Raw genomic sequence first — 13,009 nt, forward strand, 5'->3', positions numbered from 1 at the left:
ATGTAAAAAAAAAAAAAAAAAAAATAACATTACATTGAGACAGGGAGGGGAGGGAGGGAGCAAGAGAGAGAGAGAGGAGGAAAGAAAGAGATAAAGCTACTTGATGATGTTTCTCGTTCCATTAGTATGATAACTTGGTTGATTACTGAAGTTAAGCAACATGGAGCCTGGTCAGTACTTAAATGAGTAATCATTTGTGAATACCAGGTCCTGCATATGCTCTCTGCTTATCTTGGCATTGTTTTTAGTCATCCTGGACTTCTCCTTGCCACAGGAATAAAGCAGTGCCAACTCAGGAGAGGAGTGGGTTAGAGATTATGCAACCCTTGCTTCATAATTCAGTGTGTGCAATCTATCATCTCTCTAGTATGATGAGATGGTCATCATCATTCAAACAGATGCATGTTAGATTAAATATCCAAAAGTTACAGTTTCACATTGTTAAATTATTGTTTGAACAAGACCTCTTAGTCTGCTGACTTAAGAATGAATGCTTTATTCCAAACTGATGGTTGAACATGGTTAAATTTGTGCTCATTTTCGCATTAAATACTAAATTTAAATACTAATCCATATTAATCGATACCTGTGCATCGAACGGATACCATAATACTCAATTTGCTGCATCTTATCAAAATAAAGATCCATGCAAAATTTTAGCAAGATCGGACCTGTAGTTTCAAAGAAAAAGTGGGACCAACAGACTAAGAGAAATGTAACAGAGGATATAAAACGTATTATGACCGAATCAATAAAAAAATAGAAAAGAAAAGATAAAAATTGTCTTACTTCAATTCGCAAAATTTCTGTCTGCAACTGAAGTTGGAAATCCAAAAAATTTTCGACTGTCAATTTTTTGGATCCGTCTTCTCCAAAGAAGTAAGTGGCCAAAGCAGAACTGACTCCCTTGTTAACATTTCCAGTGGTCGATCGATCTCGATGACGCATTCCCATGCTTGTCTGGTTCATCACGATCTGTTGCACCTGAAGCAAAAACAAAATCATAGGAAATTTGTCTTCTCACAAAAATGTTGCTAGGTGAAAGCATCGTCTGCGTCTATGATGCCCATTTAAAATGACGCAGTAGACGCTTTCCAGCATTCAAAGTAGAATGAAATTTTTAAATGAATTCACTGCGTAAAATTACTTAAAAAAAAAAAAAAAAAAAAAAAAAATGGTTATTTTTCAAAATAAGCAAATCTTAAGCGCGAATGGAATAATGCCTGCTGTGAATGCAGATTCCACGCATGCCAATATTTGTTGCGAATGCAAACCCCATGCCATTATTGTCAAGTTTTTTAAAGCAAAATATGATTTCTAGTAAAATTTTATTCAATGAAATTCGTGTTTGATCTTGATACAGAGCTTTATTTTTAATTGCATTCATGAAAAAAGCAACAGACGTGACAAATCTAAAATAGATTTTTAAATCATGTTAAAAATTCTTACATGGCAGTAATCTGGTGGGAGAAAAAAAGTTTTGAGGGTAAAAAAGGTCAGAGAATGAGTCCAAACACCTGGAAAGACTTGAACAAGAAAAGGCAGCACATATCGGGTAGCTTGATGTAAAAATTTTTGTTTCTGTCATTTTGGGTTGACAGGCGAAGGGTAACATAATGTAGAGAGACAACTTATTTGCTGATCTCATCTCACAAAATTTCTGTTTCTGCGTTTTTGAATAAATCTTTTTTTAAACTAAAACGCGTGTCGGCATGTAAGATATCAACAACTTGGATTCACAACGATGACGGTGATGACAGCGGTGGCACAGAGAATAGAGGATTTATACACCTATAGGTAAGACATATTACATATTACGTCACAAAATAACGTTTCAACCTGGCCATGGCTGATGGAACCAGAACTAACACCTATTTTAAGGAAAATTGAAATTTACAATCTGAAAAATTAAAAAATGCCCCTCAGGTTTTTTCTTAAATTTTTAAGCAAGCACTCTTTGTTAAAAAAATACTTTTTTTATTTATTTTTTATTTAATTTTTTTTTCTGTTATTTCACTTGAAACAAGGCATAGTGCTATTTTATCGTAAGGGGCTACTATTTTGGACCAAATTTACAAGGATACTATGTTGGAAGTTTGGCAGCAAGATATCTGTTCACATTACATTTAAACTTTTGCATGTCAGTACAGTCAGGGAAATGGGGACCCAGGAGGGAATTCCAAAGTCTAGCAAGTCGAAGAAAGAAGCTATTTGAGTAGAAAGCTTTATGGCATCTAGGGATCTCTACAATGCAAGGGTGGAGTTTTGTTGCTTGACAGGTTTGTCAGGGGTATTTACATTGAGGCGGTACAAGTGCTTTGAGTTCATCAGAGTACATTCCAATAAAATACTTGTAAAAGAGACACAGAGATGCCACATTTTGGTGATGAGACAGAGGTTGAAGTTTGGTTGATAGTGCAGGACCTATCAGGTTGGCGACTCTTTTTTGAACACTGTCTGGTGGCAGGTGTATCGGTCGAAATGTGGCAACAATATTCTATACATGGGTGAATGGTGGCCTCAGATGTGGGTAACCTTCTAGCATGGTAGAAATATAGATATCTCAAGATTTTCAACCTGGTCATGCCTGATGGAAAAAGAACACTCTACTCTTGTGAATTAAATAAAAGGTTTGGTTAGAAATTACATACAGATTCCTGAGTTTTACAAGATGCACCTGAGAAGGTCGAAGGTTTTTTTTTTTTTTTTTTACATAGGCATCACCACATTATCAAAGCCAAGAGGCCACTCAAGGATAAGGGTTAAAGAGTGTACAGTAGAAATTGGACAATATAGTAATCATTAATAATGAAAATTTGGTAAATTTGATAACTTATATTGAACGGCTCATCAAGAACTTATTTACGTTAGACTTGAAGACAACCATATTGTAGTCAGCCGGAAAGCAGGAAAACGGAAGACAATTCCACAGGCGTGCAGTTCTAAGAAAGAAGCTTTGTTCATGGAATCTATGTTTAGGTTTAGGCACAGATAAAGAGTGGGGGAATTATTGATAGTGTTTACAGCTAGACGAGTGTTTCTTATGAAAGTTTGGCGAGGGGGGACCATTGATTGAAGCTCAGTCGAACACTTTCCATGAAAATAACGATACATCAGAGAAAAACTCGCAACATCTCTTCTGTGAGATAGTCGTTGCAAGGAAGAGAAAAGGACATCTCCTACGAGGCTACAAAGTTTATTTTGAACTCTATCAAGGCAGGACAAGTCCTTTCTAGCAGCTCCTGCCCAGATGTGGCAACAGTATTCCATCCTTGGACGTACCTGGCTCTTATATAGATAGAGAATAGCATCAGCAGTGAGATATCTACTGGATCGATAGAAAGATCCCACCATTTTTCCAGCGGCCTTGGCAACAGATTTGATGTACGTGTTCCATTTAAGATCAGGAGTAATGGTCAAGCCAAGAAGCTTGTCAAAACTTGAGGCCTCCTGAAGACGAGAGCCATTCATTTCAATTGATGCCAGATGTGGATCAGTATGTTGATGATGTAAAGAGAGAAGCTTGGTTTTAGATGCATTAAAAGTAACCAGCCACTCCTTACCCCATTGTACTACGTGCTCAAGATCAGAGGAGAGAGAATTGGAGAGAACTTGGTCGTTTACTGTCTTAGATGTGCTACCATAAATGGTAGTGTCGTCAGCATAAATGTCTACAAATGATGTAAGGATGTGATTTGGAAGATCATTAATGTAGATCAGGAAAAGAGTTGGGCCCAGGATGGACCCCTGAGGGACACCGGCATTAATACTGTGAGCTTCTGATTTTTGCCCCTCAACTACTACTCTTATGAACCTATCAGAAAGAAATGATTTAATAATTGAGAAGACATTTCCAGCTATACCATAGCTAGAGATCTTATGAAGTAAACCTTTATGCCATACCCTATCAAAGGCCTTAGATATGTCAAGAGCAATTGCCTTAGAAAGGTTGCCTCCGTCAAGAGATTTGCTAATCCTATGAGATATAACTGTAAGCACATCTGCTGTAGATCTAGCAGAACGGAAACCATATTGAGTGTCGCTAAGAAGGTTATTTTTGTTGAGATGGTTGATTACTTCTGTATTTAACACAGATTCCAGCAACTTACTCATGACGTACAGGAGACTTATTGGCCTGTACTGAGAGGGGGATGAGCGATCACCTGAATTCTTAAATACAGGGCATACTGATGAAATTTTCCAGGGAGATGGGAAACTATTCTCCTTAAGACAACGTTTAAACAGTTTTGTAAGTATGGGCGCTAGTTCAGGTTGAAGTTTTTTGAGTACTATAATTGGAATACCGTCAGGGCCAGTTGCTTTACTGGAATCAAGGTTTTTGATTAGCTTGGCAACATCACGTACAGATATACGTATATCACATAGTGTGTTTTCTGATACAGGAGGAAATATTGGGGGTTGGCGGCCTTGATCGCAAAGGGTAGAATTAGCTGCAAAGTTCTTGACAAAGAGTTTGGCTTTGTCTGATGCTGACGAGATTACCTCAGGTCCATTGATAATAGTTGGGATGGAGCACACGCTTCTGTTCAGGATTCTGTTTGCTATTTGCCAAAACTGGTGGGAACCAAGCCGCTGCTCAGCTACTTTGGACTTAACAGATTGAGCATACAACTCTCTTGTGTTCTTTATTACTTTCTTACAATGGTTGCTGGCAGTCCTGAAAGCGGCTTTAGTTTCCATACATCTATTACATTGGAAACAGTGGAAAAAGTGATTTCTGTGCGCAATGGCAGCAGCACATTCTGGAGAGAACCATGGCTGGCTGTTAGGTTTTTGCTGAAACTTTTTCGAGGGTATGAAACGGTTAATACCTACAATTAACCATTCTGTCAGGTCTAATACTATAGAGGACACATCCTTTTTAAACATGGAATGCAGAGGTAGATCAGATATAAATGTACGGAAGCTATCCCAGTCAGCCTTAGTGTATCGATATACTGTACGATGGAGAGGTACGTCTGGGGACTTATTACATTCCATTTTTATCTTAATTGATACAACAGGCGACAGAACAGAAACTGAACATAGTTCAGGGCAAGTTGTGAGAAAAAGGTCTAGTAGGCTCGCATACTGGCCGTCATTGTCGGGCACACGGGTAGGTTCCTGAACAATTTGAGTGAGGTCATAGGCAATGGAGAAATCATGACAGAACCTCCCCTCATCATCGGTCTTGTTTGAGTGGGTCAACCATTCGACGTTGTGAACATTGAAGTCTCCACATACGTGAATGTTAGCTGAAGGATAAGCAGATAGGACTTGATCAATTTTCTCAGATATAGGTTACATCAGTCAAAACATTGTGCAAATAACATCTCACAATGATAACAGCAATCTGAATAATCCAAATACTACAAATGTCATGTTTAAGTTTGGAATAGCATTTGATATGCATCCACACATCTTAAGTTTATTAATCAATTTTTTATCGACCAGATTTAATTTATCAAAGTTTATTTTTCAGTTCAAAATTGTAGAATGAAAATAAATTCAATTTAACTCATAAAATCAAAAAAATTTAAATCTAAACTTTCATTTCATTTTGCATATCCATTTTTTAAATTATTAATGAGTAATCACTTATCAAGGCTCAAAGGCCATTCGAGGTTTATTAGATGGAAGGTTAAACAACACCGTGAGGATTAGTAACAATGATTGAAACTATTCAGAAATTGATTATTTAAGAGAATGGCTCAAGATAAATTTATTAACATTGGACTAGAAAACGATGTTGTAGTCGATTGAGAAGCAACCCTGTGGTATAATGTATCAGACATGAGTAATTTTAGAGAAGAAACTTTGTTCAGAGAATTTGTTTAGTTGTAGGTACATAGACGGAGAAATTAAATTTATTTATAGTGGTTGTAGCTAGACAAGTTTTTGTTGTAAATGTTTTACAAGGGAACCATAAATTAATGTTCAGTCGAGCCCCCCCCTCCTTCCACTTTTCAAAAGCACAAGAAATACCTTTTCAAATTCTTCAGCATCAACGTTTCCATCACCGTTCAGGTCAAACATTTGGAATGCAATCTCAAAATTTCTCTGTGGAGCTAAAAAAAAAAAAGAAAAAAAAAAAAAAGATTGTTATTTCGTTGAAAGGTTGTAGAAAATATTAAGAAATCATTTTTAGATTGAAAATTTTGTATATTAATTACAACTTTTTATGTAATATTTAGCTCTCTGAGAAGGCATTGAGCCAATGTACAAATGCAAATCAAAACTGAACAGAGATAAAAAGTCAATTTAAGCAGTACTCAGTATATATATATATATATATATATATATATATATATATATGTGTGTGTGTGTGTGTGTGTGTTAGCAAGGAGACTTGCCATTGCCTGGTATTCAATAATTAAATGAGGATCAGTGAATGTTTCACACTTCAAATAATTTTATTGTTATCAAAATAGGTTAAATTGCCTATTTTTCAATCAAATTGATTAGCTGCTCTAGTTAAGGAGCCATCACGGTGCACGGAGAGAGACCCCCCCCACCCCTCTGCAGTGACTTAGTCCACAAGACATTGCAGTCTACATTGAACTGATAAAATTATTCTATATAATGGCTTGAATTAAAGTTTAAAATGCAAAAGTCAAGTATTATGGTTCCAATTGTGCTCTAGACAAAAACATTTATTTCAATGGCGCTCCTGTCATATGAAAGAATCTACTGTTGATTTTATACACTGGGCCCTTCTGCTTGTACAATGATAATGGCTTGAATTTAAGTTTAAAATGCAAAAGTGAAGTATCATGGCTCAATTGTGCTCTAAACAGAAACATTAATTTCAAACGTGCCCCTATCATATCAAAGAACCTTTTATATGCCGGGCCTTTCTGCTTGTGTGGTAATAAAACTTCTCAAATGCACTTGTTAGGCTGTATAAGGTGTTAACTTTAGTCAAAATTGGACGGTTCCTTTTTTATTGGAATTTACTTATAAAAGACATTCAAATACAAAACCTAACCCGCCAGACACAAAGTACATTTGTAAAAAATTTCAAAAATATTGACTCAGACGTTTCGGGGTCCATAGGGAATGAAGTCACATGCACACAGAACAGACAAAATGCCTTATATATATATATATATATATATATATATATATATATATATATATATATATATATATATATATATACACATTTCTTCCTCTACCAGACAACTTGGAAAACAACATAAAATCAAACAAAGAATGCCTCTTACAAAATATCCATGATGACAATCAAGTGATTGAAAGCACTTGAGAAATGGCCAAGACAAGATCACTCGGTGCCACAATACACAGTTGACTAGCTGAGACAAAAAGAATTGCTTGTTATGTAAAGAAATTAACCAGAAAATTTAAATAAAAAGAAAAAAAATTCCACTATATTTAATCAAATATGCTTCAAAATCCAACAACATTGTAATCTTGTTAAAAAGTGCTCACTTTTTATAGTGAAGAACAGATTGAAGGAATTTAATTTGTGAGGCTTTTGCACAGTCATTTATACTGTTTTCTCTTCACATTTCAATCTGCGGCCAATTTCTTGATTGGATAAACCAGAAAGGTGGAGATTAATGAGCTCTTGAAAACCACTAAGAGAAAGTCAAGGCATATGGACTAAATGTTACTTTGTATAACCTGGACCAAGAACAATTATGATTAGAGATGCTTTGTTGTCTAAAAGGTGGACATTGTAAGCTGGTTTTAAGCTCATTTGTTACTGCAGAGCTTCTTTTTGCCTTCTCAACTTGAAATTATTTTGTTAAATTGACGTGAACACAAGGATACTTCAATTAAAAGTCAAATATGAACAAGTAAAATTATAGAGGAATAAAAGTTGAATCAAATGAGGTATAAGTTGATTGAACAGTTACGTCTGAACTCCAATCTCTGGTCCCCTCCTCGCCAATCTTTCACGAAAAACACCCGTCTAGCTGAATCCACTGTGAAAAATTTCCCCCACTCTTTATCTGTGCCTAAATCAAAACATGGATTCCATGAACAAAGCTTCTTTCTTAGAACTGCACGCCTGTGGAACTCTGTTCCATTTGCCTGCTTCCCATCTGACTACAACTTGGATTTGTTCAAGTCCAACGTTAACAAATTCCTAATGAACCGCCTCCTTAAGTAAACACTTCATCAAATCTCCACACTAACGTAATGTACTTGCAATAACCCTTATCCCTGAGTGGCTTCCGGGCCTTGATAAGTGGTGACCACTGTGTAAAAAAAAAAAAAAAAAAAAAAAATTAATTTACGGTTTTACAACATGTGGATATATGCAGATACCTAAACAAAAGTGCGATAAAATTTCTCTCAGCTTTTATTCTTCTGTTCCTTTGAAGATTGGTTATCCTCAAATTCAAACTCTCATCCTTGACGTTTTCTTAATTATTCATAAAAATAAGACATGCGCAAATATAGCTTTTTAGTCTTTATTCCTGCACAATATTATATCAAAGGAACATACTTATTTCTAATAAATAAAAATAGATAAAAAGTTTTAAAAAATAGATAAAAAGTTTTAAAATAAAATTTGAAAAATAAAAATTAAGTTTTAATAATAATAAAAAGTTGAAAAAGATTAAAAATAAAAGAAGTAAAAGTTTTAAAAACTAAAATAAGTTAAAAAATAAATAAAAGTTTAAGCAATAAAAATAGTTAAAAAATAAGAAATAGATAAAAAATTGGAAAAATAAAATAAAGTTTTAAAAATAAAAATAAATGAAAAGTTTAAAAAATATAAAATAAATAAAAAATTTAAAAAATAAAATAAAGTTAAAAATAAATAAAATGTTTAAAAAAATAAAAATAGATAAAATGTTTAAAAAAAATTAATGAATAAAAAGTTAAAAATATAAAATGAATAAAAATTTACAAAAATAAAATAAAAATTAAAAATAAAAGTAAATAAAATGTTTAAAAAAATAAAAATAAATAAAATGTTAAAAAAAAAGAAGAAAAAAAAAGGTGTCTTACTTGACAAAACGGTCAAGAGAAGGATGTAATCTGAAAATGAGATGAGTCCACTTTGGCCAAGTTTGTAAAAAATGCTGTCTTCTCCCAATTCCAATTCTGGGTACTCATCATGCTGAAAAGCAGATCAATAGGTTTTTGGTTGTTTAAGAATTTCAAATTCATTTGAGACAGAAAAACGTTAAATAATTCTCTTCAGATCACAACAAGAATTGAAATTAAAAAGTTTAAACTAAATTTGTTGTTGCATAAAAAAAGTCCTGCATTAAAATTTTTTATCCAATTTATATTATTCAATGAAAAAAAGCAAAATTACGAAATAATTTTTTTTTTATAATTAAAATCTTTGGCTGAAAATTAAAAAAAATAGTTTTACATTGTTCTAAAAGAAAAGGGAAAAGAAATTGGATGTGATTATTATTGTCGTTTAGATTAAACAGAGATAAAATAGATTTAAAAAAAAGGATTTCAATAAATTTTTAAGAAGCACAAAAAATTATTATTCAACAGCTTGAAAAATAAATAATAAAATAGGTGTATAAAAAATATATATTTTATTGTTTGCATTAGCAACAGCAGCATAGGAACGATGCCACTTATCAAATCCACTTCTTGTATGCATGCATTACGATGTCCCTTTTGATGAGATTGATGAGACACACACACACACACACACACACACATATATGACACACGCAAACGCAAACAATCCTTGACTTACGTCAGAAATACATTCCTGCAACATGCTGTCAGTTGATTTTAACTCGTTATCTTCTTGTACGTAAATAACTACAGCATTTGTCGACTGTATAAGTAATAGGTAGCGACTGTATAAGTAATGTTAAACATAATTGAATTATGTGTTGTTAAAATTTCTATTATTTTATAAATAATGAATTGTAATGTACTGCTCAAAATATTATTTTATTCAGTTTAAGTAAAAAAATTGCTATAAATCACAATAAATTTACTGTTTCAACCTTAAAAACATCATTAGGTGACAATACGCCTCTGGTTTTACTAGAGTCCAATCTTAGATTCATTGTAGTTACTAATGGTAATTTTGCTTACCTAAATTGAATAAAATATATATATATATATATATGACTACTTCATTTAATCACATAAATTAATATACGAAAGTATAAATTTATGCGTAAACTTTAAGTATTTACTTCAACAGTGCTCAATACATAGGTAGAGCTAGGTAGTAAGTTATAAAATATATATGGCAATTAAGCTACACAGAATATTCCGCGTTTCATAACTAATAACGAACAAGATAAATGCAACTGTTTACACCGCACACTTTGCCCACTTCAAAACAAATGTCTAACCAAAAGTGTAGTTTACCAGGCCACAATATTTGCGAAAGAAAACCTGAATAACAAGAAATATTACATAGGTATGACTTCCTTAGATTTCAAAACTCGATACTATGACCACAAAAGTACATTCAAAAATAAAAAATACCGAATGAAAACAACTCTAGCAAACAAATACTCGGAATTCAAAGGAAATGGACGTTCGCCGGTAGTCGAATGGAAAATAGTAAGACAAGCAAACACATGTAGAGACCTAGACGATCAATGTAGATTATGCCTTCACGAAAAATTTGCTATCCTATACTTTAAAGAACCCCAACATCTATTAAACTGTAGGAGAGAAATAGTGAACAACTGTGTTCACAGAATAAACTTTACTCTAGGATAGCGATACAAAATAATTTTAAAATTAACAATAGAAAATAAATAAAATAAACATACATATACATAAATTATCATATATATATATATATATAAACTAACATAAAAAACCCCAAAGCAAAACACATTTAACCTAGTTTAAAATAGATCAGAACGCTAGATATATACGCTCCCCGCTGAAATAGCACACACAAAGGAAGGGGTCAAGTGAGCTTTTGTCCTCTAAGTGCCTGCTCATTGGCTGATTAAGAAGGGTGCGGTGGAAACTAGAAAGCTGATTGGCTAACTAAAAACTCAATAGAATGCGTATATATAAAAACGCGAGACAACCACAACTCCTCGCATAAGCCTGATGAATCCTAGCGTGGAATATTCTGTGTAGCTTAATTGCCATATATATTTTATAACTTACTATAAATATATATATATATATATATATATATATATATATATATATATATATAAATATTAGTTTGAGAAGAATGTTCTTACAGAATTTTGAATTTGGATTTCAAATGATGTATTTTTCCAAAAAGTTTTTGTTATAATATCTTTACTTTATACATCATTTTAGAGTTTTTCACTCTAATTGTTTCAATTACAATCGCTTTAAAACAATTATGTCTTCTTTTCAGAACATTGAATACCAACATGAAAAAAGGCAAATTTGCACAATTTTCTTATTCCAATTCAAGCTAGGCTGAAAAACTGCTGAAATAGCTTATGATATCAATGAAACATTTGGCCCAGGAGCCACTACTGAACGCATAACATAATAGGGATTTAAGAAATTTTGTGGTGTCGACGAAAATATTAAAGATGATTAGCATAGTGGTTGACCATCAGATGTTGACAATGATCAACTAAGAGCCTTAGCCAAAGCCAATCCATGCACAACTGTTTGCAAACAGCTTCTGAATTAGATGTAATATACAACGATTTCCAAACACTTGAAAGAGATTGGAAAGAAAAAAAAACTTGATAAATGGGTGCCTCGTGAATTGAACAATCAAAAGAAATGCCATTATGAAGTGTCATTTTCCCCCCTTTTTTTTTTATGCAACAAGAATGACCCGTTTCTCGACCGGGTTGTGACTTGTTCAGGTTCTTTACGACAACTGGTGATGCTTAGCTCAGTGGTTAGACACTGAAGAAGCTCCACAACACTTCCTGAAGCCCAGAGTTGCATCCAAAAAAAGTTCATACTGACTGTTTCGTGGTCTGCGACTAATCTCATCCATTAGTTTTTTGAATGCAAGCAAAATCATTACAATCGAAAAGTACTGTCAACAAATGGATGAAATGCATCAGAAACTTCGACAACAACACCCAGCATTAGTCAACAGAAAAGGCCCAGTTCGCCTCCACAACAATGCCCGATCGCACGGTGCTAAACCAACCCTGTAGAAGTTGAATGAATTGGATTACGAAACTCTGCCTTATCTGCCATACTCTCCAGACCTCTCACCTACTAATATTTTTTCAAGCATCTCAACAACTTCCTGCGTGAGAAATGCTTCAAAACCCTAAGCGATATCAAAACTGCCTTCACTGAATTCATCGCCACCAGAACGCAAGATTTTTACATTACTGGCATAAATACGCTTGTTTTCCATTGGAAAAAGTGTGCTGTTTATTTCAATCAATAAATTTTTGTTTGAGCCGAGATATGTTCACCTGAATTCAAAAGTTGAAAACTGCAAGAACTTTCTTTTGATCTGATATATATGCACGTTTCACTGAAATGACAATTTGTTTTTCTTCTGATCGATCCTTTCAATTTGGCAGGCGAGTGATTTAAGATTCTGCTCGAGTGTCAACAAGAACATCTTGAAGCATTCTCGATTTCCATGAGTTCTTGACAGGCGTGTAATGAGTTACAAAAATTAAAATTCAAGCAAACAAACTCACAATCAACCAAGCTTAATACAAAGGGGACGAAGAATATATTTAAATGCTTTTGAAACGATTTTAATCGACTTTCTCCATGAATTAAATTTTAATTAATTCAAACTTTTGATACCTCATTTGAACTCCTTATTCATCGATACATTCTTTTTGTCTTCTTCAAATTTTAAGGAGATCCAACCATATGAACTTTTAACAATTAACCTTTAATGACCTGGTTGAACTAATTCATTCAGTCGTAAATAAATGAATATAATGGCATAAATAAAAAGGGAATTGATTCAAACACGCCTTGTACGTATTAGTTCAGTATTTGGGTAGATGTCAGATACCTCCAGATTGCAACTGTTCATTGCTTACATTCAGTATGCCACCATCTGTCTCAGAGAGTGGAGGATTTCGTTTGTTGT

The 13,009-nt window shown here is 33.6% G+C and overlaps 1 protein-coding gene across 3 annotated transcripts in view; it reads right to left on the reverse strand.

The window, feature by feature from the left end:
• Positions 1-13,009, reverse strand: part of LOC145249465 (calcium uptake protein 1, mitochondrial-like) — a 112,158-nt gene that overhangs the window by 10,010 nt on the left and 89,139 nt on the right. For all 3 annotated transcript variants that reach the window (XM_080111035.1, XM_080111037.1, XM_080111036.1), the window contains 3 exons: positions 8,989-9,100; positions 5,986-6,068; positions 790-984 (listed from right to left, as the gene is read on the reverse strand). In XM_080111035.1, coding sequence (XP_079967161.1) covers positions 790-984; positions 5,986-6,068; positions 8,989-9,100 — 390 coding nt within the window. The remainder of the gene's footprint in view (positions 1-789; positions 985-5,985; positions 6,069-8,988; positions 9,101-13,009) is intronic.

The sequence above is a fragment of the Euprymna scolopes genome, chromosome 28 (assembly GCF_053919585.1).
Source record: "Euprymna scolopes isolate OS-2025 chromosome 28, ASM5391958v1, whole genome shotgun sequence".
Classification (NCBI taxonomy): Eukaryota; Metazoa; Mollusca; class Cephalopoda; order Sepiida; family Sepiolidae; genus Euprymna; species Euprymna scolopes.